General features: G+C 42.0%; 1 protein-coding gene across 1 annotated transcript in view; it reads left to right on the plus strand.

Moving 5' to 3' along the window:
* The window catches only part of wnt9a (wingless-type MMTV integration site family, member 9A), a 65,367-nt gene extending 38,823 nt beyond the window's left edge, over positions 1-26,544 (plus strand). Inside the window, exons 2-4 of the mRNA XM_077247160.1 lie at positions 16,568-16,827; positions 17,909-18,171; positions 25,975-26,544. Coding sequence (XP_077103275.1) covers positions 16,568-16,827; positions 17,909-18,171; positions 25,975-26,463 — 1,012 coding nt within the window. The 3' untranslated portion in view covers positions 26,464-26,544. The remainder of the gene's footprint in view (positions 1-16,567; positions 16,828-17,908; positions 18,172-25,974) is intronic.
* Positions 26,545-26,987: the final 443 nt, after the last annotated feature.

The following is a 26,987-nucleotide window of genomic DNA, read 5'->3' on the forward strand; positions in this document are numbered from 1 at the left end:
GACCTTACACATTAAGATAAAATCGGATTTTTTTGCAGTCATTGTTAAAAAACAAGCTTACAAAACTTGCAAACTACATTTGGGTGTTCAAATGTACAGTAAGTCTGTAGTTTTCAATGGAAGACCGAGTTATGATGTTTTGATTCCCCCCAAACAGAACATAGACATGGATGAATAGTTTACAATAAGATCTATAACAAGCATTTACAAAATGGATTTCATGTCAACTTGTTAAGATATAAACAATATATTTGGTTTTGCTTGGAGTAAGGAGTTCTCAAAAAGTATTAACGAAAATATGATTGGTTGTCCCAAATGAATTTAACTGGTTGTCGCAATGTCTGATGTGAATTTCACATGTGATGTGAGTGAAGTTAATCTTATATTGCAGATGAGAGTTCACATTCATACACCGTGTATATTTGGAGAGACCCAGCAACTTAAACTTTATTATGTTTAGTTCCAGCTCTTATCAAACAGACTTTAATTAGTTAGTCAAGGTCTTTGAGTTCACATGAAAATGATAGATGGGTTGAAAATTCTGTGGGAATGTGGATCTTCAGAACCAGTACTGAGCATTTCCGGTTTAGAAGAACAAGTGACCTTATCATTTACTCTTCCCTTTTGTTCTCATACTTTTACCATATTGGCACTAGGCTGTTCTAGTACAAAAGCATCTGTCTTCCTCCTACTGGTGTATCTCTGATCAATCTGATAGCTACACAGTCATAGTCTATTTCTTCTTCCTTGTCTGATCATACACTGTTCATTTGTTGTCCAGAGGAGAACTGGCCTGGTTTCTCCCAAGGTTGTGTTTCTCCATTCTGTCACCTGATGGAGTCTGGGTTCCTTGCCACTATCTCCTCTGCCTTGGTTAGTTGGGGAAACTTATTATTCTTAATATTTTGGCATCTTTGACAAAATTGTATGATAACTGAACTGAGCTGGACGATGGCTTCACTGGTTTTCCCAGAGCTGCTGTATCGATAAATGAACCGTTTTATTGGATGTAGCAGAAATTAAAAGTGTTAAATTGCTTTTTGTTAATGTGTATGCTCCAAATATAGGATTGCATAGTGAAATAACATTTCAAAAGCTAAATGATGCAATAAAACAATATGATGATGGGAATACATGTCACCGTCACCAGCCTAGTCACCACCCCCTTCACTACATTTCCCAGCATCCTCCTTGGCTCACACCTGCACCTCCTTCACAATCACCTGCACATGTCAGCGATCTCCCTCATTAACTTCACCATAAAACCACTCACTTTGTGTTCTTTCATCGTTCCGTCTCGTTTATCCCGTGTTTGCCTGCGCACTGCTGCTAAATAAACTCTTCCACCTGCTCTTCTGTCCGTAACAGAAGACTGGACCAAGACAGATTGCAGCACAATGGGCATCCTCCTGGACCCACAAGATCCCACCGACCTACTCCTCACCATCACCCAGGATCACTGACCGATTGAGTACTATATTGAGGAGTTCCTCGACCTTGCGTCTCGGGTGCCATGGGACCCTTAAGACCATCTTTTGTAACATTTTGGATGATCCACTCTTCCAGCAATTACCAGCTGCTGCCACCACGTGTTCCTTAAAACGGTACATAGTAGGGATGCACCGAATATTCAGCCACCGAAAATTTTCTGAAATACTTTTATCACCGAAACAAAACGGCCGAAATGTTGTGATGACGCAAGCAGAAACCGCGACCTGCACGTGCTTGTCTGAAGCAATATGTCTGCTGTGTGGAAGTATTTCACTGTATCTGAGAAAGACCAACGGACAGCGATTTGTAAAACGTGTAAAGCCGAAATTTCCAGAGGGGGTGCATCTGCAAAGACGTTCTCCACGTAGGGTTTAATTTATCACCTGAAATCGAAACATTTCGATCGCTACACTGAATATGAGAGGAACATGGCACAAAAAAGAAAAACGCCTCCAAGCACACCCACTCTGTCTGTGGCGGACGTTTTTGAAAAGGCTAGGAAGTTTTCCAGTGATGGTGTCAAGGCAAAGGGCATTTCACAAAAGCTTATGGAATTCATTGCCTTAGATGATCAGCCATTCTCTGTCGTAGATGTGGGATTTCGTAGGTGTGATCGAGCACATTGAGCCCTGTTATGTCTTGCCGAGCAGACGACATTTCTCAGAGGTGTGTTTACCTGAGCTGTTTAATGTGGTTGCAACTAACGTCCGTGAGCATATAGCTGCAGATAATTCAGTAATCAGTTTCATGACAGACATATGGAACTCGTCAGCATTACCAGTATGCTCAGTCTAACTGCACAATCGATCGACGCTGATTTCCAGCTGCAAAAGATTCTGCTCCATTCACAAGAGTTTCGAGGGTCACATGCAGCAGCAGCCATTTCTGATGCATTCGCCAATATGTTCGACACCTGGCATATTGAGCAATCTAAAGTGCATGTCATTGTCAGTGACAATGCAAGAAATATGAAAAAAGCGATAGAGGACAGCCAGTTGAAGGGAATACGGTGCATGGCCCACACAATACATCTGGCTGTGAATGAGGGAGTCTCAACGCAGCGTAAAAGACGTACTGGCTATAAGCAGAAGAATTGTGGGCCATTTTAAACATTCTCAGCTGGCCTATTCCCGTTTGCAGTCTATGCAAGATCAGTTTGGAGCACCAATAAAACGGTTCCAGCAAGACGTGAGTACGCGGTGGAATAGCACTTTTTACATGTTGCAAAGCCTCTTCGCGCAAAAGCGAGTCTTGGCTGCATATAGTGCGGACCACGAGCTCCCCGCGACATTCACTTCACACCAGTGGGTCTAAATAGAGAACATTCTCTCTCTACTTGCTCCCTTTGAGCAGCTAACTAAAGAGATCAGCTTCTCTGATGCATCTGTAGCGGACGTTATTCCTCTAATCGCAGCACTAAAGCGTCTCCTAATCAAAGAGGTTGAGACGGACCACGGAGTGAAAACGATGAAAAGTACACTCTTAGAGTCTGTCAGCACACGTTTCACTGAGATCTATTCGGATCCTCTGCACTTCATCGCGACTGTACTTGATCCGCGTTATAAAGACCATTACTTGGATGCGGAATGATCCAGGCAATTGTGGATTCGGAATGATCCAGGCAATGATGGATGGGGAGAACCCGCGAGGAGACGGAGCGACGGCCAGCACAAGAGAAGGAGATCAGAGCACAGAAAAAAACACTCGTCTCTCTGCACCAGATGAGGGGCATGCACCTTCGTTGTCTGATATATTCAGTGAAATCCTGCAAGAAAGTGCCTCAAATAATAATAATAGGTAGGCTATTCTGTTCGTAGGCTACTATATATGTGACTATCAGATTGTAGCCATATTTCTGCTAGATATATTTTTTAATTTGATAAAAATGTTTATTTATGCACTGGCCCTATTTAAATACACTCTCTCAAATCTTTCTCAAATGTCAGGCAGATGACAAGCTCAACCGCTCAACAGCTAGATGGTTATCTGGCTGAAGTCCCCATCCCCAGAAGTGATAACCCTCTTGCCTACTGGAGAAGTAATCACGCCCACTTTCCTGACCTGGCAAAGATGGCATGCAAGTACTTGTCTGCTCCGTGCACAAGCACTGACAGCGAGAGACTGTACAGTGCAGCAGCTCATGTTCTCGATGAGAAGAGGAACAGACTTCACTGTGATAAAGCATAGAAGCTACTCTTCATCAAGAAAAACCTGCCACTTTACTTAAGAAGTAGAATGGGCTTGTTTAGTGTTTAAATATTTATTATCCACTTGGCACATCTGGAATTCTTGGTGCATTTGTTGTTGTTAAAGTTCTACAGATAACATATGGGCTATGGCAGTCTTTGTTTTGATACACTATTATGTTGAGAAAATATTGTTGTATCTTTAAGCAGTTGCACTTGTTCTGAATGCACTTTCTTGTAGTAGTCCTATAGAGAAAAAAATAAAATGCACTTGACCTAAATGTACTTTGTTTTTTTATGAGAGAACATTTAATTTTAAAACCTTTTTGCAGGCCAGTAGGCCAGCACATTATTATTTAATGTACACATGAGTGGGGTCTAGATAAACATTTTAGTTTGAATTTTATTTTATACTGTGCATTGTTGCAATGTGCTAAATAAATGCATAATTTGTTATTGATTTATTCTTTGAAACTTTAATATTAATTTATCCAATTGCAATGCCTTGATTTTAGTAAAGTTAGTACACAGTCATAGCCATAAATGCAATGGTACTAATAATTGGCATAATTTCTTTCGGTTTTTCGGTTTTTTGGTTTTCGGCCTTGGTTTCCTCTTTTTCGGTTTCGACCAAGAATTTTCATTTCGGTGCATCCCTAGTACATAGATTACATGCTGTGGTTGAGTGGATCCTCCTACACCATCGAGGAAGCAGCTCCAGATGGCCGCTGCCATGCCTTAGCCCTCGTCTCCGGCCAAGATGGCCGCAGAGGGGGTAGTACTGTCACGGTCACCAGCCTAGTCACCACCTCCTTAACTACATTTCCCAGCATCCTCCTTGGCCCACACCTGCACCTCCTTCACAATCACCTGCACCTGTCAGCAATCTCCCTTTTTTAACTTCACCATAAAACCACTCACCTTGTGTTCCCTCATCGTCCAGTTTCGTTTATCCTGAGTGTGTGGAATATTTGGACCCATACCTCCTGTGCTTTTACCTGTGTGATCTCCTGTGTCCTCTCCAGCGATTCCTCCAGTGTTCATCCTAAGCATTCCTCTCCTGTGTCTGTGTCCTATGCTCTCCTCTACCTTGTGTTTACCTTGTGTCTGCCTACTGCTGCTAAATAAACTCTTTTACCTGCTGTTCTGTCTCCAGGTCCCTGATCCGTAACAATACATGTGACGATGGCAATACATGTGTTGATACCAATCTTTCATTTGAAAGTCATGTGTCTAGCATCTGTAAAACCGTATTTTTCCATCTTAAAAATACATCTAAATTACGTGATATGTTCTCAATGACAAATGCAGAACAATTAGTTAATGACATCAAGGCTAGATTATTGTAATGCTATTATGGGTTGTTGTCCTGCATGCTTAATAAACAAACTACAGCTGGTTTAAAATGCAGCAGCTAGAGTTCTTACCGGAACCAGGAAGTACGACCATATTAGCCTGGTTCTGTCAACTGGTTCTGGCTCCCTATTAAACATTGAATAATTTAAATATTGCTGATTACTTACAAAGCACTAAATGCTTTAGCTCCCCAGTACTTGAGCGAGCTCTTAACGCATTATAGTCCTTCACGTCTATTGCAATCTCAAAATTCCGGCCAGTTGATAATACCTAGAATATCTAAATCGACTGCTGGAGGTGGAATCCTTTTCCTATTTACCACCAAAACTTTGAAACAGTATTCATAACATTGTCGGGGAAGCAAAACACACTCTGTTAGTTCAAATCTAGACTAAAAACACATCTCTTTGACCAAGCATAAACATATTATAGACTTCTATAATTCAATGTTAGGCTGCATAGATTAGGTCAGCCGGAAAAGGGAACACATCCCATAAATCCTGATGTACTTGTTACATCATAAGAAAGATGGAGTCTAATATTAGTCTCTGTTTATCCTGAGGCTTACTGCAGTCCATCGGATCCAGGCCGTATCCAGATCTGATGAAGGACCTGCGCCTGAACCCATCGACAAGGCAGTCCTGAAGTGTCAACTGGTCTCTCACCTGTGTAGGCCTCCTTCCCTTTACCTCTGTACAGATAAAACGTTGTCGGGATAATTCCGGTTTACGTGGCTATGTGGAAGCGATAAATAATTATTTTTTATAATTTTTTAAGGCCAGACAAGTAGTTTGTTGTGGGTTGGTTTGGAAAGAAGGACTAAATGCCTGCGCACATATATATTCAAACGCGCATACCTGTGGACTGAACACGTGATGCGCATGCTCATGCTGTCTGCGTTTTCGCAGGTTTGCGCTTTTGGGGTTTGCATAGAAAGAACCTTTTTTTCTAAATTTTTTCAAGGCTTGCACCTTGGAATCTTTTTCAGGGTTTGCGTTCTCGAGACACCAGGTACTGTTTTGTGCAGATGAGCGGGCCAGAGCGCGTTGAGTGTTAGAGGAAAAGTTAGAACGGTGTCGTGTTAGTGGCCCCTAAGTTAATAACTAATGATCTTTGCAATGGAAGTTAATCAATCAATCAAAACTAACTTTAGCTGGACAATAAATTTATTCTAGAGCTGCTGTAAAGCCAAAACAATCTCTGTTACTGTAATATCCTATTATCACTGTAAAGCTGCTTTGAAACAATCTATATTGTTAAAAGCGCTATATATATGAAGGTGACTTGACATTAGAATGTAATTTGCAGTTACATCAAATAAGCAATGTGATTACGTTATGGTGGAAAGAGTACTAAAAAATTGTACTCAAGTAAATTATTACTTAAGTTGCAATACTTTAAGTAGAAGTACAGAAAAATAATATGACTCAAGTAAAAGTAAATAAGTAGTTTGCTTAAAAACTACTCAAGTAACTACGTTACAAAGTACTTCAGTATTATTTTTCTATTTTTACCCAAAATGGAGTGATGATAGCGATATGGAGCACTAAACACTCTCATGTCATATCTGTTTCATTCATACTGGAAGCCCAGTACATACTGATTCATCCCTTGGGTAGGAAGTCGTCTAGTGAGATTCATAGATGTATTAAACTTATGATGTTTCAGAAAATCCCTTATATGGAAATAGAGACGTTTTGACTGATGAAACATAAAGACAAACACATGATAGCGATAATATATCTGTGTTCATCAAGCCAACTCATTCTACAAGAATGATGTAGGCCTATGCCTTTAATGCAATGCTAATCAACATAGCCTGTATCATAGAATTTAATAAAATAATACATTCTCACTCTGTGTTAATTTGGCAACATGGAACCAGAGAAGTTATTTCAAACACGATATGCTTTGTGATTTTGGAGCAAAATATGATATAACACTCATAAATTGTCGTGTTTGACGGTATGCTAAGCAAACATATTAGCTTTCCCTGTTGTCAAGAGCGATTGTTTTATTACTAATTTTGAAAAGTATGTCCTGATAAGATAATTTGAATGTTTTAATTTGAAAGCAAAGAAGGGTAAATGAGAGGTCGGATATAAAAAAGAGATTTAAAACAATAAGAATAAAAAAGTGCAAGTAAAAAAAATTAACATGTTAAATTAAAATTTAATTTAAATGCTCTTTTTTTTCGTTCTACCGAAAATGTGCTGGAAGCCCACTGTTGCTATAGTAACAAACTAACACTTTTACGTGCATCTGATTGACAGATAAATAATGCAATCTTATTTCACTGTTGTTGCTAATGTTGAGGTTATTTCAGCTTTGTACACAGTTTGCTTTGTACATTTAGTTTAACTGTATTGTTAAAGAGGGCAAGCTTAACCATTCAACTGAACTGTGTGCATGAATTTTAGACACTTACATTGTTCTTCCTTCGTCCTTGCAATAACTGCTTCCTTGTTATGAGCCGAGTTTTCTATTTATTTCAACTGCTCAGTGCTCTGGTATTATCAATGGGATGACCAATTTCTGGAGTTGCCATAATTAAAATTTAAAATTAGAATATGAGCATAGCTCACTTACATTCACTGAAATATTGAAACGTTAGCAAATAGCAATACTGGTTCAAAACGCGAGCGTCAGAGATTCCATGATAACAATACCGTGCATGTTCATTATCGTGATATATTGTATTACAGTTTATCGACACATGTCTAATACGGATAAGCTGTATTGGAGTCTGTAAAAATATTATTTATTATTTTATTTATTACCATTTTTGACAGATTTTATTTCTTATTTGAAATTTGTTATTGAAACAATATAATTATAATAAACAGTTACCATTATTATAATAAACAGTTACCATTTCAGTTGCATAACATGCAGCATTTAAAATAGGCAGAATGGAGAGTGAGATATCAGAGCTGGAGCAGAGGGAACCAGGAATTACATCTTATTGTGACAATGAACTGAATGGAAAAGAGCTATGAGAAGATGTAAGAATATTCTTCAAAAATTCTATATTTTGTGTTCTATGGAAACAACAGGACTTGGTTTTGGAACTACATGAGGTTGGGTAAATAATGACATGACAAGTTTAATTTTTAGGTGATCTATTCCTTGAAGAAGTCAAATGATAAGGTATTTCCAGGGATAAAACTTCAGCGTAAGATTTATTGCTTGTCTCTGTTGACAATCTGAGCAGTAAGGCTGTCTGTCAAATCTATACAGTTTTGGAAAAAGAGCCCAAATTAAAGCTCACACATAGCTGAGGTGACTTCATCTTTCAAAAGCTGAATACTAGACTGCTCTCCATTCTCACACATCCAGGCTTGCCCTCCAGCACTCTGGGTAAAAGGCTAAAAATACTGGGCTGTAAGCCATCACCAGTAGCCCAGGGATTAGAGGAGCTCAGTGTCTCTGGCAGCTCTCCAGTTCCATAGTAGCTTTTGTGTTTCAGATAGAGGCTTGTTTCAAAGACTTCTCAGAGGCCCAACATGAAATTACTGTTTTGTTTCTGTGATATCTGTCAGTTTGTTCTCTGTCGAATTCTTACAGCCTAACATGTCTCTGTTCTGTATGTTATTGGCTGATAATGAATTCTTAATCCTCTTTGAAACGACTGAAGCGTAAATTGTCAATTTTGAGTTGAGACTCTGAAAACCCTAGAAAATGATTGAGCCTTTAAAAAAAAGAAAATAAGTAAATTTAAATCGCTTTAGGCCAGAATATAACACTTTAAAGGTTTTGTAATTTTGAAAAATAAATAAATACATTTTGGTTCTTTCATTAGAAACAGCCAGTTGTTGCGTCTTTGATATTTGATAATAATAAAGCAATGGTCACTTGTGAGTGTGTGAAGTTTGTCCAATGCATACATTTGATATTTTTTAGGTCGTCAAATTTAGCCTACTAATTAACGAAGTTTACTTGTATCGTTAAATTTGGCTGTGTTGGAGAGGGATAAACATGTCATTATAAAATAAGCAATGGATGTGGGTGTTGTTAATATGCGTTTGCATGTCTTTGCTTGCCTAGTTTCTGTTCCATAACTTGTCAATAGATGTCAAATTGCTGCAGTAAACAGATTCCTTACACTTAGCTTCAGCTCACAAAGATTGTGTTTGTGTTCATTTAAACATGCTGAACTCATGGCTTGTCAGGGCTCCCGAGAGAAATGTCTCACAAACATTTGCAGCCACCTGTTTAAATCTGTGTTATGTGTTCAGAATTTCCCTTTAGTACTTGGAATGAAACATGCAGACTATATATGTTTGGCTCTAATAACAATTTATCATATTTTTTTTGTCAACTTTTCTTCATAAGCTTCTTTGCACTTGTTAGCTTATTAACTTGCAGTCTGCCATCACTACTGAGTTGTATCTAAAACTTGTAGAAGAAATTGCAAGTATTTTACAGCAGCGGAACCAGGATGTAGGTATAACGGAAATGTATACAATTTGCTTGGGAATTGAACATTTCTTTTTGCCATTCCCAGAGAACTTTAGTATGTTGGAATGTTTAGGGAGTTAGCCAGAATATTGCAGGATCACAGTCAAGCCACAAGTGTGTCTAATGTCCTAATTGGATTATGCAGTTTCGGTTTCTTGACCGCAAATTATTCAAACAACCTGAACCTATGCTTTTTTCAAGAGATGACAAATAAAGACAGCGTAAACTTCAAAATCAGCATTTAAGTTTACTCCTTAAAATGTTCAGGTAACATCACTAGATGGTATGTGACTACATACAGTCCCTGACAAAAGTCTTGTCGCTTATCTATTTTGTAGAAACACCTGCTATTAACCTGACTTTTAATTAATCAATTTGTGTTAGAAATAGCTCATATGAAAAGCTGAAATGTTTAATGCACTGAAATAAATTAGTTTCACTGAAAAAAGATTTATCATTTAAACAAGACAGAAAGGTCAAATTTTGGCAAGACAAAAGTTTTGTCGCCTATACAGAAATTGAACAAATTTACTGCAAATACAAAAATAAGTCAGCAAATTAAGTAGTGGGGCTGTGAGATCCAAATTTAATATCTTGTATGACTTCCATGAGCTTGGAGGACTGCATCCATGCGGTTTGGCAAGGATTCATACAATTTATTGATGAAGTCATCAGGAATAGCAAAGAAAGCAGTCTTGCATGCCTCCCAGAGTTCATCAATATTCTTTGGTTTTGTCTTCCATGCTTCCTCTTTCATCCTACCCCACATATGCTCAATGATGTTCATGTCTGGTGACTGGGCTGGCCAATCCTGGAGCATCTTGATCTTCTTCGCCTTGAGGAACTTTGATGTGGAGATGGAAGTATGCGATGGAGCACCATCCTGCTGCAGAATTTGGCCTCTTTTATGGTTGGAAATATAAGAGGTAGCTAAGATTTCTTGGTATTTTAGACTATTGATGTTGCCTTCCAACCTGCAGATCTCTCGCACACCCCATACTGGATGTAACCCCAGACCATGATTTTTCCGCCACCAAACTTCACTGTTTTCTGGGTGAATCTCGGATCCATGCGGGACTCCAGTAGGTCTCCTGCAATATTTGTGGCGACTGTGGTGTAATTCAACAGAAGATTCATCTGAAAAATCCACCTTCTTCCACTTTTCCAGCATCCATCCTTTTAGCAGGCTGTGCCTTGGCAAATGCCACACGGTTTTTCAATTGTCTTTTGTTTAGTGCTGGCTTCTGGGCACTGATTCGAGCATGGAGGCCATTTCGAGACAGAATCTGACAAACTGTTCTGGTTGACACAGGGACTTCAGGTGACCAGGTCTGGTGGAGCTCTGCTGCAGTGGAAAATGGGCTGGCCTTGGATTTTCGAGCCAACAAACGGTCCTCTCGAGCAGTTGTCTTGCGGAGTCTGCCTGACCTGGGCTTGTCAAAAATGTCTCCAGTGTCTTCAGATGTTTTTTTTTTATCCTCTGTACTTGACGCTGAGACACATTGAAGGTGTCTGCCACATCAGCAGTGGATCTGGTCTTCAGCCTCTTGATAATCAAAACTTTAGTCTCAGGGTGAATCTTAGGCATGTTTGCAGAGGTCTAGTTGCAGTTGATGTGAAGGTCTAGTGCACTGGGGTTGTTTTTATACACACCTGAGACCTAATTGATCCATTATTAGTCACAAGTGAAGCTCTAATGACAAGGCAACAACACTTATGTCTTTGCAAAAATTGACTCAATGGGCTTTACCAAGCTGTGAATATTAGAATACTTTTTAACAGTTTCGTTTTGCACGGAAACATTATTACAAAAGCTGTTGGGATTAAAATGAGACATTTCTTGTAAAAAATCTCGATTAGAAATATATTTCAACGGCCCTTCAGGACAATTTGTACACAAGCGACAAGACTTTTGTCAGGGACTGTAGTGTTAAAGCTCATTCATGAAGATATCAAGAACTTTGTGGTCATTACTGAGCACAGCACATTCGCTTAAAGAATTCATGGGAAAAGTAGCTGAAGTAATTTTTTGTTTCCCCCAGAAGTCCCCCATTTTGTCAACCAGATCTCACAACAAGCCTGAAGGTTTGAACTGTATAAAAACACAAGTGGACCCCCTTATATTTTTGCATGAAGTCACCTTTGAGCAACTGAATAAACATCTGGTTTTTTTATGTGTCATGATTTCCTTATGAGGCAGCTCATTTTCAAGCTCAGGATATATTGCATGAACATTTGGAAATGTAGCTGCATGACAAGAGTCAGTAACTAGTGCCAAGAACTTGGTGTCTTGACATGGCTTTCCTCAGCAACATTGTATCAAAATGATCAGAGCAGAATGTTTCTAGAAACCTCCAGTGCTGTCATTAATGTCAACATCTGCAGCTATGTTGATGTATTTTTTTTTTTGGGCAACCCCTAGGTTGTAGTTAATAATAGACAGCACCTATATTAGAAGACAAAAGTGGCAGATTTAAAGCTATAATCTTCACTGTAATAACATATGTGTTTTAAAACCTGTGTCCGTGAGTTTTGTAAATCCATTTATTCCTTTGCCTCTCATTGAATGTGTAAAAGGAACCCAGAAATTACACATAATGAGCTACTTCTCTGCCAATGCTGTCAATTGGTGTGACCAATATGGTCATTAGCTGACAGTCTTGTCCCTTAAATGTGTTATGAAAGTAACTCTCAGCTCTCCTCGTCACAAACCGCAGAATGCTGGTTAGATTTAAGCCAGCTATGCGGCAGACCCAGCAAGTGTGTTTAATGCTTGCATGCTCTAAAATAAACTGACAAAAGAGGGACTGCCCCATCACATTCTGCCTACACAATGTCTAAAACATGCAACATTTGCTGAAATGTACAGAGCAACCATAACTGTAAAAGTATACTGTATGTGGGGTTCATTGCTATTAGTTTGGTTGCTGATATTTCTGTGATTATTAGTGGTCTTAGCATCATTTCATTCATAGGGTTAGGGATTTGCACAAACTCTGAACCATGGTGAATGATTAAAAAAAATCTAAACAAAACCACAGAGATTTGCATCGTTTCATTTGGGCCTCTAGCAACTAGCAAACCATCAGCAGTATGCAAATTTCAGATCTTGAAATCTCTGATGAGCTGTTTGATTAGCCAAGTCACCTTCATTTATATAGCACTTTTAACAATATAGATTGTTTCAAAGCAGCTTTACAGTGATAGTAGGAAATTAAAGTAACAGAAATTGTTTTGGCTTTACTGCTGCTCTAAAATAGAGTACTGCCCAGGTAAAGTTAGTTTTGATTGATTGGTGTATATGACATTCTTCTTTAGGATGAATACAATCTGAGTTGTATTAAAAAAACTCCTTGCTCCTCCAAGATTTATAATGGGAGTCAATGGGTATATTTTTGTTGGTAGTCCATCAAAGCGCATCCATCCATGATAAAAGTGCATCTATCCATCATAAAAGTGCTCGAAATGGCTCTGGCGGGTTAATAAATGCGCTTTGAAGTCAAGCAATGTTTGTGTAAGAAAAATATCCATATTCAAAACTTTAACGACTAAAATAACTAGCTTCCGGCAGACGGTCGTACACAAGTCGACTTACGCCAAAAGAGTAACACTTGACGATGTATGCTGTAGGATGTAGGAGTAGCGTGAGCTTTGACGCCTCTCGCGGTTCAAACAAACAGGACTGGGCAACTGCGTTCGTCATTACTTTGTGTGTCAAGTTCAAGTGTTACTCTTTTGGCGTAAATCGACTTGCGTACGGTCGTCTGGCTGAAGCTAGTTATTTTAGTCGATAAAATTTTTAATCTGGATATTTTTCTTACACGAATGCATTGCTTCTCTTCAGAAGACCTTTAGTAACCCGCCAGAGCCGTTTCGAGCACTTTTATCAGGAATGGATGTGCTTTGATGGACTATCAAAAAAATTGTGCTTTGATAGACTATTAAAAAATATACCCATTGACTCCCATTATAAAGCTTGGAAGAGCCAGGACTTTTTTAATACAACTCCGATTGTATTAGTCTGAAAGAAAAATGTCATATACACCTAGGATGGCTTCAGGGTCAGTAAATCATGGGCTAATTTTCTTTTTTGGATGAACTATCCCTTTAAGTGTAATGCACAACTTATGCGAGTAATGCGACGTACTGCTGATATTTATGCTACGCCATGACGCACTACGCTACTTCTGACATCACAAGTAGCACTTTAGGTGTAAATAGACTGTGTTTGGCCGGAAGCTCGAATTTTTCTTTGTAACGTGTTAAATATGAATATTTTTCTTACACAAACTCATCGCTTTGCTTCAGAAGGCCTTATAAACCCACAGGAGCCGTTTGGAGTTTGTTTATGATAGATGGATGCACTTTTTTGAGCTTCAATCTGTTGCAATCCACTGCCATTATCAGGCTTGGAAGAGCCAGGACATTTTTAATATAACTCCGATTGTATTATTCTGAAAGAAGAATGTCACATACACCTAGGATGGCTTGAGGGTGAATAAATCATGGGCTAATTTTTTATTTTAAAGTGAACTACTCCTTTAATGAGTAATGGGTGTGTTTTGGGCGTAACATGCAAAAAAACAAAAAAAACAATCAGAGTGTAATTTCCCCTTCCCTTTAAAAGCCAGATTGGCTCGCGCCATGAGGGATTCACTATTTACAGAGACTGAACGCTTCTCCAGAGAGCAAACGGATCTGCCCGTGCGCGACTTTAAAGCACACAAGCAGACCATCTACGGTACAAGCCGGATTCCACCATATCTTTATGTAATCTTTTAAATTGTAATCCTTTTATTTTCAATGTTTGGCATGTTTGTGTGCTGCTGCGCATCCATGTGTGTGTGATAAGCAGAGTGTACGTATGTTGTGGACCCACCTATAGGCACACATTACTAACGCGCTCTTTAAATAACAAAAAAATATTGCGCCATTGACTTTAGACCAGGTTTTTGTTGGTCAATTTGTTTCAGTTGCCTCAAAATAGCAAAGCGCCAACAATATGCCTGAACACACTTGGTTTTCAGACCAGCAAGCCTATGGGCGCAAATGCATTTGCTATTTAAACAACATGGCGCAGGATGTGAAAATGATAAATGCGTCGGGCTGATACTATCAAAAAACACTTGCGCCTGGCTCTGCATTGCACCGGGTGCATGATAGGGCCCAAAGGAAACATACAAAATGTGTAGTGCTGTGTGTCCCCAGGTCTAGAGTTGAGAACCCCTGCTAAATGCACAGAGCTGGACAGTAGTTAAATGAAGCCCAGTGTAGGTTCATATAAACATTAACTTTTGAACTAGAATTGTGTTTTCCATAGGGCATTAGACATTTGAGAACATTAACCACATCAGAATTCATTCATGCTATTGAGCTGACAGGGCGCACATAAAAAAGTGCCCAAAGCACCCCTCCTTCATTTTTCCTTCCTGGAGGTGAAGCCTGGCTTGTCCTTTCTTTCATTCAGTTATGTAGCAGGAACTCTAAAGTAGTCCTTATTTGTCTTGACTGATAGTATCACATTTAAGTCACAGTCACACTTTAAGCTCCTTTTACTTCCATTCATACACATACAAACATAGTGGTCTAACTATTGTCAGTATTGGAACCAAGTACTGTACATTATTCGACTCAAATCAGTTTTATCTCGAAAGGGGGCCACTATAAACTAATAAACCTACTGGTCAACCTGTGCAGCTTTATCAGCTCATCAAAGTTTGAACTGCCAGTACTTGATTAGAGGGGCTTTATGTAAGAATATTCCTATAATGGCACGGGATGTTTTTACCGGGGAAATCAAAAGAATGTGATGGTTACGCTCTCTATTCTGGTCAATGACACATGAAATGAATGCTTATTGTTTTTACAATGTTCAGGATCATGCCGAAAGAGCTGCACTGTAATGTCAATGTTGCATGCAAAGAAAATGTATTAATTCAAACTATACTCTCAAATAGGGCTGTGTAACGATTAATCGTGAATAATCACATTCAAAAATAAAAGTTTGCGTTTACATAATATATGTGTGTGTACTGTGTATAATTAATTTGTATATAAAAATACACACATATGAATGTATATTGTTTATATAGTCACTATGGATTTGCTTTTGCAGCACATGAAAACTCTTCTTGTCATGTCAATAATACAAACCAAACTCTTCCAGGCCTCAGCTACAACTACCGTGTTTTGAGAATGGGTCAAAATAGATTCTCTTTTTTGGGCAGCCAATAGAGACCATAGGCTGGCATTATGCAAATTTGTTACAAACCTACGTAGGTTTGTGCAGGAAGTAAATAGCTATGATCAGATGCTTTCTTGACTGCTATTTTCTCACCACTGTCATTTTTTTTGTGTGTGTTTATTTTATTACCAAGAGGAAAGCTTGTGGCACATATTTACATAGTCATCTCAGCAGCGTGGACGATGTCAGGATGTTCGTTAACAGTACATTGCTGCAAAGGTATATCCAACTTCTTTTTAATTCTAAGCGAAGAACGAGAACAAGAACTGTGCAGCGAGTATATCGGGGCCTTGAATCACGTTTAGTCTTGTACATTATGTGACTGATTTGGTCATCCAAGGTTAGCTCGAGTCACTATGGAGTGTGTGCATGAATGCGATCACAAGCAATAAGTTGCTGGCTGCAGTTCACTTAAGGGCCACTGGTGTCACTAATAAATAGTGTTTATGAATTCTACATATGGCCTCTTTAAGAACAGCGGTAATTTCAGAGAAAAGAAAGTAAAAAAAGAATGAAATTTTATAAAACAGAGCAGATTAGGATCAGGAAATAATCTGAATAAGATTTGAACTTTGGCTCAATGTGTAGAGTGTATTTATATCACAATAACGTTTCATATATAACAGTAACTGTAAACTGTACCTCACAACTGTCTTTATATTAAATAACTTTGTCTTTGTTTGGGACACAACCTTTTCTAAATGGTAAAGGCTACTGGCTGACACATACCTTCTGCCATTCATATATATGCCATCATACCAACAAATTATTTCCTTTTAACAATTCCCAGTAACAGTGATGTTATTTGTCTCATTGATCTCTCTTATAGGCTGACAGGTAATGAACCCCTGTCCATTCTGCCACTGACCTCACAGCCAGACGAAAGGGCGGGAAAGGCACACTACAAGCTGTGTGATCGACTCAAACTGGAGAAAAAACAGCGCAGAATGTGCAGACGGGACCCTGGAGTGGCTGAAACTCTCATGGAGTCCATTAGCATGAGTGCTTTAGAGTGCCAGTACCAATTCCGCTTTGAGAGATGGAACTGCACCTTGGAGGGCCGCTACAGGGCTCACATTTTAAAGAGAGGTAAGTAGTGTGTGATCTATACAATTACTTTTTTGGTGGGCTCTATAAACCCCTCCTTTCCGAGAGCCTACTCGGCTCTGATGGCCCAGTCTGTTGTGACTGGTCTGTGAAACATCCATTACCATATCTGAATTTCAGCTCCGGAGGCTTCCTTAGTACAAATGCATACAAAGTGGATTTGCTTTTGTAGTGCATGAAAACAGCATCTTCTCTTCATGTTGACAATACAAACCAAACTCTTCCAGGCCTCAAAATTGACCCCAGGCGGTCCAAAGTAGATTCTGTTTGTGGGAAGCTAATGGAGACCATAGGCTGGCATTATGCAATTTGTTACAAACCTACGTAGGTTTGTGCAGGAAGTAAAACTGGAATTTCTGACAACTTGTTTCGGGCAGTACAGAATCTGTTCTTTCTTTTGGAAAACAATAACTCCATTTATTGTGCATTTCGATCTTTGAAACTTTGCAAATCTTTTACTTGAAAGGTAATATCCGAAAAAAGCATAATAGGGGCATTTTAATTTAACCGTGTTTATCCAGTTGACTTTTCCAGTGTATTTAAATTGACAAAATTTAAAGAATTTATGTCAACTTTTGGCAAGGAATTAAAACTCAAAAAAGCCCATGCAAAAAAAAAAAGAAAGAAAGAAATATAATTTATATTGAAATTTTTTTATTGTGCAAATCTCTTTTGGCACCCCCTAATACAGTTATTTTATTATATATTTACCTTTTTTGTTTTACTCTGAGGGCAAAGCTCCATCAGCATCCATCACTTCAGTCTCAGTGTTACATGATCCTTAAGAGATCGTTCTAATAAGCTGATTTACTGTACTCAAGACACAAAAAAGTGTGGCATTTTATTTGAAATAAAAATCATTCGTAATATCATAATTGTCTTTACTGTAATTTTAGATTAATTTAATGCGTCCTTGCTGAACAAAAGTAAGGGCAAGGTGAGGTTGGTGCTGTTACTAGCATTCCCTATGGGTGAAATTCAACATAAAATCACAGGAAAAACCACAGGATTGAAGGTCAGTAATGAACTATAGGCTGCCTCATAATCCCCATGTTCCTTACAGGCTTCAAAGAGACGGCATTCCTCTATGCCATCTCTTCAGCAGGCCTGACCCACGCCATGGCCAAAGCCTGCAGCGCTGGCCGCATGGAGCGCTGCACCTGTGATGAGGCTCCTGACCTGGAGAACCGCAAGGCTTGGCAGTGGGGTGGCTGTGGAGACAACCTCAAGTACAGCAACAAATTTGTCAAAGACTTCTTGGGTAAGAGGTCCAACAAGGACCTCCGCGCCCGGATAGACATGCACAACAGCAATGTAGGAATGAAGGTAGGCTGCTAAGATATATATTAAAACGTATTTGTCCGGTTAGTATGTTTAAGTTTATTGGGGTGATATTTTTTTTTTGGATCAGGTGTTCTGATCCTGAACGTCACAAGCAAAACTGTCTTTATAATGGGAATCATAAATAATGTGCGGAATTTTGTGTGAAAGAAACATACATGAGAAACGTCTCGGTTACGTACGTAACCCTCGTTCCCTGAGCACACGGAACGGAGACGTATCGTCGGGGGAGTTCCCTGACGAATTGGGATCACGCTAAGGAGCCAGTTGCCTTTGAGAGAATTGAAAACAAGTCAATAGACATTGGCATGCAAGATTTGCATTCCGCCGACCCGCCTACCAACGCGGGTATAAAACGCCGCGCCCAGCACCGAGGGGTGACGGAGGAATTCACGAGGCTCACCAACGTAGGGTGCCATACGGAGCAAGAACGCACGTATCCGCTGCGAGGCGGAGTGGCGCAGCAAGCCGACACAACCTATTCCCTCGACCCACTGGCCGTAGCCAGAACTCGGGAGGAAACAGGTTCCACAAGAAGGCTATAGAACCTAGCGAACGTGTTTGGTGTCGCCCAGTCCACAGCTCTACAGATGTCTGTCAGCGAAGCGCCTTGAGCCAAAGCCCAGGAAGCGGCAACACCTCTAGTAGAGTGAGCGCACAACCTGGGAGGACAAGGCTCACCCAGAGACTCATACGCTTGGGTGATAGCATCCACTAACCAGTGGGCTAACCTCTACTTGGAGACGGCCTTCCCCTTCTGCTGGCCTCCGTAGAACAAAGAGCTGATCTGAGGTTCTGAAGCTTTGCGTTCTGTCAATATAAACCCGCAGAGCGCAAACGGGACAGAGAAAAGCTAGGGCTGGGTCTGCCTCCTCCTGGGGCAGCGCTTGCAGGTTCACCACCTGGTCCATGAAGGGAGTGGTAGGAACCTTGGGCACATATCCGAGCCGGGGTCTCAATACAACATGAGAAAGTGCCGGTCCGAACTCCAGGCACGATTCGTCGACCGAAAATGCTTGCAGATCCCCGACCCTCTTGAAAGAGGCCAATGCTAACAGGAGCGCTGTCTTAATGGACAGGATATTAAGCTCTACTGTCCACAAAGGCTCAAAGGGAGGACTTTGAAGAGCTCTAAGTACCAGAGCTAGGTCCCAAGAGCTTACAGTGTGCAAAACACGAGGTGGATTTAACCTCCTGGCACCCTTAAGGAATCTGATGACCAGATCGTGCTTCCCCAATGACTTACCTTTTACTGCATCGTGATGTGCGGCTATAGCAGCAGACATAAACTTTGAGGGTGAAGGGAAACAGCCTTCGCTCCAACCCATCTTGCAGGAAGGAAAGCACGACTCTGATCGGGCAAGTTCGGGGGTACCTCACAACCAATCGACGAACAGGTTCCACTTCAACGCATAGAGGCGCCTCATAGAGGGGGCTCTAGCGGAAGTGATGGTATCTACCACTGCCTGTGGTAGACCACCTAGAACCTCTGCGTCTCATCCAGGGACCAGACATGGAGTTTCCAGGGGTCTGGACGCGGGTGCCAAAGAGTGCCCCGTCTCTGAGAAAGGAGGTCGCTCCTCAGAGGAATCGGCCAAGGAGGGGCTGTCGCAAGGAGCATGAGTTCCGTGAACCAAGTCCAGGTAGGCCAATACGGCGCCACTAGATGGACCTGCTCCTTGTCCTCCCTGACCTTGCACAGCGTCTGTGCAAGAAGGCACACTGGGGGAAACGCACACTTGCGCAGGTCCGGGGGCCAGCTGTGAGCCAGGGCATCCGTGCCGAGGGTCCCCTCAGTTATGGAGTAAACCCACTGGTAATGGGTCGTGTCTGGAGAGGCAAACAGGTCTACATGTGCGACTCCGAAGGCACTCCAAATCAGCTTGAACGCCTGGGGATGGAGTCGCCATTCTCCTGGCAGGGGAGGCAGCCGTAAGAGCTCGTCTGCCACACGGTTGAGCTCCCCTGGAACGTGAACGGCACGAAGCGACCTCAGATGCTTCTGACTGCATAGGAGGAGGTGGGAGGCGAGTCGCGACATACGACGGGAGCGTAGACCACCTTGATGGTTGATGTACGCAACGGTCGCAGTGCTGTCCGTACGGACCAGTACGTGCTTGTGTCTGAGAAACCCCTTAAGGCGACGCAAGACTAAGCGTACTGCTTGCAACTCTAGGCAGTTGATGTGCCAATGCAGTTGAGGCCCCGTCCACAGACCTGAAACTGCATGCCCGTTGTACGTGGCCCCCCACCCGGTGGCAGAGGCATCTGTGAAAACCACAGCATGCCTGGAAACCTGGACTAAGGGCACTCCGGCCCGTAGAAACGCAGGATCCGACCACGGGGAGAAGGAAATTGTAGGAGCCTCTGAAATTGTTTCAGTGGAACCGCTGCCCTGCCTCGAAAAGACCTGAGGCAGGTGAGCACTGACTGGATGCGTTCCTCCGTGAGGCGCGTAGTCCGGCGACCGAGTCCAGTTCCATACCGAGATAAGAGATCCTCTGCACGGGGCAAAGTCTGCTCTTGTCCCATTTGACCTGAAGCCCCAACCGGCTGAGGTGCCGAAGCACCATGTCCCTGTGATCGCACAACACATCTCGCGAGTGGGCTAGAATGCACCTGTCGTCGAGGTAGTTGAGGATGCGAACGCCTTGTTCTCTCATCAGAACAATGGCCGCCTCCGCGACTTTCATGAAGACGCGGGGTGACAGGGCCAGCCCGAAGGGTAGGACTTTGTACTGATATGCCCGACCCTCGAAAGCAAACCGTCGAAACGGTCTGTGTCGAGGAAGAATCGAGACGTGAAAGTACGCGTCATTCAGGTCGATCGCTGCAAACCAATCCTTCTGCGTGAGCATTTTGAACGGGAGTTTGTGCAGGGCCCGATTCAACACTCGTAGGTCCAGGATTGGCCGAAGCCCACCGCCTTTCTTGGGTATAATGAAGTAGGGGCTGTAAAACCCGGACCTCATCTCGGCAGGAGGGACCGGCTCGATCGCGCCTTTCGCCAGCAGCACATAGATCTCTTTCCGCAAGACAAGGGCGTCCACCGACCGCACACGGGTAAAGTGGAGACGGCAGAGAAGGCCGTGGGCATTCTGCTGTGGGCTGCCCAGTGGCGAGTGTAGGGGGAGAGACGAGGAACGAGGCCCTGAGTCCTCGTGTCCTGGTTTCTGCGCCTCCGGGCCCAGCCGCAGACCGGAGTGACGCAGCCTCAGCTGCGTCTGTGCTATCCCCAAACTGGGAAGAGGGGAACGGGGGTGTTGCCGCTCGGGGGCAGCACACACTGCCATTCTGGCCCTCTTGGACAGGGGAGACTGTGTGCCCACCAGTCTCGGCCGTGCATGACCTGGAGGAGGAAGAAGAAACTGCTCTTTTTTTGAAAATGTGGGTGAATAGAACAGAACAGAAACAAAACTGTAAAAAGAATTCTCCACCTGGCCGTCCCCCGGTGGAAGGAGGTGTGCAGAGGAACCCTCCCTACGAGCAGCATCCAGTTTCCTCTCCTGGTCGCCTGTCTCAGGGACGCTTCCCGCCTCTCTTCTTCCGTGAAGGGGCTGGAGATGCCGTAGCGGGCTGGGCGGCGTTCTTATGACCAGCCTTGCACCGCCCAGGGTTGGACTGTTGCCCAGATGGAGGGTGGCCGTAGGAGGGCGCCCTCGGCGACGAGCAGCCGGAGCCTCTACGGCCACAGAACACGGACCAGCTTTTTCAGCAGTCCGTCTCCTGTGCAGGACGTGCCGTATTGCCTCCGACTGCTTTTGGGCGGCGGAGAACTCTTGGGCGAAGCTCTCCACCGCGTCGCTGAAGAGGCCCCCTTGGGATATGGGGAAGTTGAGAAGTTTGTTCTTCTCCGCTTCTCGCATATCCGCAAGGGTAAGCCAAAGGTGGCGCTCCTGGACCACCAAGGTGGACATAGCTCGACCCAGGGAACGTGCGGCAACTTTCATCGCCCGGAGGGCGAGGTCCGTCTCCGCACGCAGCTCCTGCAGCAATCCTGGGTCGAGAACACCCGCCTGCATGTCATGGAGTACCTTGGCCTTGTGGACCTGCAGCAACGCCATAGCATGCAGGGCGGAAGCGGCGTCTCCACACGCCTTGTAGGCATACCTGGTCAGACCAGAGGAAAACCTTCAGGCGCGGGATGGGAGTGAAGGGGCACCCCTCCAGGAGGAAGCGGTCTTAGGGCACAATTGCATCTCAATGGACCGCTCCACTGGGGGGATTCCCTCGTACCCTTGCGCCGCCAGGGAACGTGCGGGAACGTCGCCCGGGAGGAGGAGTGAGGTTGCCTACGTCTGGTCGCCAGAGGGGCTAGCCAAGACTTCCTCAACTCCTCAGGTTCGGGACCCGGTGGAGGGTTCCACATGAGCCCGACATTCGCGGCCGCCCGTTCGAGCATAGCGGCCATTTCCGGGTCGTGCTCAGCAGGAGCCACCACACCCGAAGGGGGTAGTCCCACTGAGTCGTCACCAGAAGATGACCGCTCTCCCTCCAATGCCGCGATCGACATCTAATCCTCAGGCGGCGCCCCGAAGGAAACAACCAATGGCAACGAGCTACTAGAGGAGTGAGAAGCCCGTGAGGATCTTTCACCAGAAGGACCGTTCTGCACTGTAATCCTCATTCGCTCACCAACTTGAATCACCGAAGTAGCCGTCTGCCGAACTGAACCGGCAGATGAACTAGATCGGGGATTCTCTGAAGGGACTCCCCCATGTTTCAGGGATCTTAGTCTCGAACGCAGCATCGCCAGAGTCATGTTCCCGCAATGAGAACATGACTCATTCACAAACACCGCCTCAGCGTGCTTTAAGCCAAACACGAGAGACAGTGTTTATGACCAATTTCCTGAGGGAGAAGTCGACCGCATCCAGAAACGCACGGGTGAAACGACATACTGAAAAGGACGCGAAATGCCCGTGAAGCTCTTGCTCAAATCTTGCTCAAATCTTGCATGCCAATGTCTATTGGCTCGTTTTTAATTCTCTCGAAGGCAATTGGCTCCCTAGCGTGATCCCAATTCGTCAGGGAACTCCCCCGACGACATGTCTCCGTTCCCAGGACGAAAGGGAACTTGGAGTTATCTGCACACAATATACTGTAAAATAGTTGATTGTATCACTTAGCGTTCTTTCTTTCTTTGTTGTGGTTAAATTAAAAGCTTCACACATACTTTAAGGTCACTTAAATAGTCTGTAAATGACCCATTTTAAGTCACTTAAATTGACTTTTTAATTCAGTAATTTATAATAAATACCCTATAATCAAGGTTGGTTTTCCCTTTCAGTCTAAAGAGCATTGAGTTTGTCCACGTCTTCCATTGTTTTTGGTAAGAGAAAGAGCCGAGGTAACATTGTAAGAGTAAAAACAAAAAAAGAAGGTACAGAAAAAGACCCATAACAGAGAGCCAAAGTAAACTACAGGTCTGGCACCAACATATTGTCTCATATTGTTAGTTTTAGTTTTAGAATGAATATAAATTACAGCACCGCTCAGAAGAGGCTCAGGACTCTTTGCTTGTCCATCTGAAGTAGTCATCCTCGGGCCATTTTGTCTGCGATAAGAGATTTACAACACTGCATTTTTGGTCCATCTGCACATGTAAGGAGGTGTAAGGGGTTTGGGGTCAAATCCCATATGGAGAACAAACTTGGAATGTGCTAGCCTCGGCATCACCTGCATTTTAAAGCTGACGTTACACATTTTCCTCTCCTTTCTTTGTGGTGGATTTGCAGTTTTTGTTGAACAAGTCTACCACTGGTTCAGGGAGAAACTGTCCAGACAGCGCCTTTTTATGCTTATCGTAAGGTTCACTTTCTTACAGAAATGTTGAATGGATCAAACATAGTGGTTTGTAATCCTCTCTGCATAACATGAAATTTAAGGGACAGTTCACTCTAAAATGAAAAATAGGTCATCATTTACTCACCCTGCAGTATGCTTTTCTTTCTTTTTCGGACCACCAAGGGAGAAATAATAATAATAAAAAAGAAATGTCCCGCTCACGTTCAGCATCAATATATATTTTTTTAAATGCAGAAGTATTACAGAATAAATTGCTACACGTGTCAGCTATTGCAAGTGTTCTGGGGGAATATGATAGGGTTTGGTAAAATAACAAACAGAAATTTGTTCGCAAGACTCTAATAGTGCCACAGTTTACTCCGACTCACCCAGAAAAAGCAAAATAGTTGTGAGAAATCGAGATTTAAAAAAGTATCTGTGTACTTTCTATTTGTAAGTTCATCTCCTGATTGGAACTCTAGTTGTCAGATGACAGTCAGATTGACAGTTGACTGATGTGAACATAATAATTTCTTGTTGCAAACAGATATATTCACATAAGAGAAGAAAGTACATGGATTATATTTCATGTCGTGTTTTAATAAATCCTGATTAAAGATTAAAAATCTCAAGCGTGTGTTGGAAATGTAACGGCCCTTACCATAATCGTGAACTTCAGCTTCCAAGGCTGCTAAAGCAGTAATGATAGATAGAAACCGATTGATCAAAACTAATTTTGAAGGGCTTTGCCTTAAACAGAGTTTTATTTTGAACTCTCTTACCTTTCAGATATGATGTTATAATGGTTTAATTTGTCTTATTCACAGTAAAAAATGTAGGCCTATGTCCTCAAGTGACAACATAAAATACAGTTTTAAAAAAAAGGTAACACTTTATTTTGATGGTCCCTTTTGAACATTCTGTTAACTATAAGTAACTTTGCAACTACATGTCAACTAACTCTCATTAGAGTATTAGTGGATTATCTGCTTCATATCTGCAAACTCTTTATTGTGATGGTCCTCCAACAGACACTCTACTGACTATAAGTAACTTTGCAACTACATGTCAACTTAGGTGCAATGTTACTTATAGACAACAGAATGTGTTAAAGGGACCATCAAAATAAAGTGAAACCAAAAAAATGTACTGGAATGTATATTTCTAATTTATTGAGGTGTATTTAGCCGGCATATAGCAGACAAAATGTCCCCACAAAGATGGCAATATCAAAAATCCTTGTCCTTGTGGGGATATGTTTTATTCCCCATGAGGAAAACAGCTTATAATACTAAGTGATTATTATTTGAAAATCTAAAAATGAAGAAAGGTTTCTGTGATAATGTTATGGGATAGAATATACAGTTTATACATTATAAAAATCATTATGTCTATGGAATTTCCCTAGTGAAAACCCAACAACTCCACTTTGTTGCAAATCAGTGGTGATTTAATTCCTTAAAAACATAAAAAACTCCACTTAGCATATTGTGATTGAATTTAAAGTTACCACGGCTATCATTATAATAATTTATTTGGTCACACTTCTTTTTAAAAATTGTACCCTTGTATAACTGACTGTTTAAAGCACAGATTTTTCATGACAGGTGATGCTGCTTTTGTTAAAGCCATAATTATGGCAATTAAGTAAGAATGAGGATAATACCTACTCCTGTGTGTGCTGTATTATATTGTTTTTCAGTCTTGGAAAGGGTTACAGCAATCACATTATGTGGGAACACCAAAGTTATTGCTTTACTGTGCTTTTTAAATACTTGTTTTGTAAATAACATTGCCAATCAGTTTAACTGACCTTTAAACATTTTTCAATATAAAGGGTAACATAAGGGTTTGGTAAACACTGCACTTACTGTGTCTTTCATGTATCACAGCTGAGCTCTGTGATGTGTCTGCTGAGATAATTGGAGACATAAATGTTGATGTTTGGTAAAACTATAATTCCTTTGATGTGTGTTGTCTTTTAACATTTGTCTCGCACAGGTCATCAAGGCTGGGGTGGAGACCACCTGTAAGTGTCACGGAGTTTCAGGTTCGTGTACCGTGCAAACATGCTGGAGGCAGCTGGCACCCTTTCATGAAATTGGTAAGCAGCTCAAACAACGTTACGAGACTTCAGTCAAAGTGGCCAGCTCCACCAATGAGGCAACTGGGGAGGGTGAGATCTCCCAGACCCGATCCCAGGGGCAACAGCCCCCTCCAGGCCCTCGACCGGACCTCATTCCCCGCACCCCCGATCTTCTTCACATTGAGGACTCGCCGAATTTTTGCAGGCCTAGCAAATATTCAGCAGGCACCTGGGCCCGCAAATGCTACAAGGATAAGAACTGCGAGGCCATCTGCTGTGGCAGGGGGCACAACACTCAGAGCCGAGTGGTGACGAGACCGTGTCAGTGCCAGGTGCGCTGGTGCTGCTATGTTGAATGCAAACAGTGCACACAAAGAGAAGAGGTTTACACCTGTAAGGGGTAAAAACCATCACAATCATGCAGAATATCTTTCACCAGTCTAGGAACAGTGGAGAAAAATGAATGAGTGGAAGCCAAAAAGAAAGAAGAAGTGAAAAGTTTGGGGGGGATTCTCTTGTCCTAGTTTGGGGAAAGGTCTCAAAGGCGTCAAATTAGTTTAAAAAAAGATGAAAGCACTTTTTGTGAGGTTTTGCAGGGCGTTTTATTATTATTATTATTATTATTATTATTATTATTATTATTATTATTATTATTATTATATAATTTTAAGTTTTCCATGTTGAGCAGTGTGAAAGCTGTGTAATATACCAAGCCTAAGGGAATGGTCTACAGTTTTAAGCGACACTTTGGAACTAAATTAAACATTTCACAGAGTAATTTGTCTGCCAAAATATCAATCAGTGGTAAAGTCCACTTTTGGACAGACAATTATTGATCCAATGATTTGAATAATAGCTTGAAATGTCTCAAGCCGTATGTGTAAGAGTATGTGTTTGTATGTGACTTAATTCAAAATTATTTCATTTG

Source organism: Siphateles boraxobius, unplaced genomic scaffold (genome assembly GCF_051911475.1).
Source record: "Siphateles boraxobius isolate OS27281-9 unplaced genomic scaffold, OSU_SipBor_1 1, whole genome shotgun sequence".
Taxonomy (NCBI): domain Eukaryota; kingdom Metazoa; phylum Chordata; class Actinopteri; order Cypriniformes; family Leuciscidae; genus Siphateles; species Siphateles boraxobius.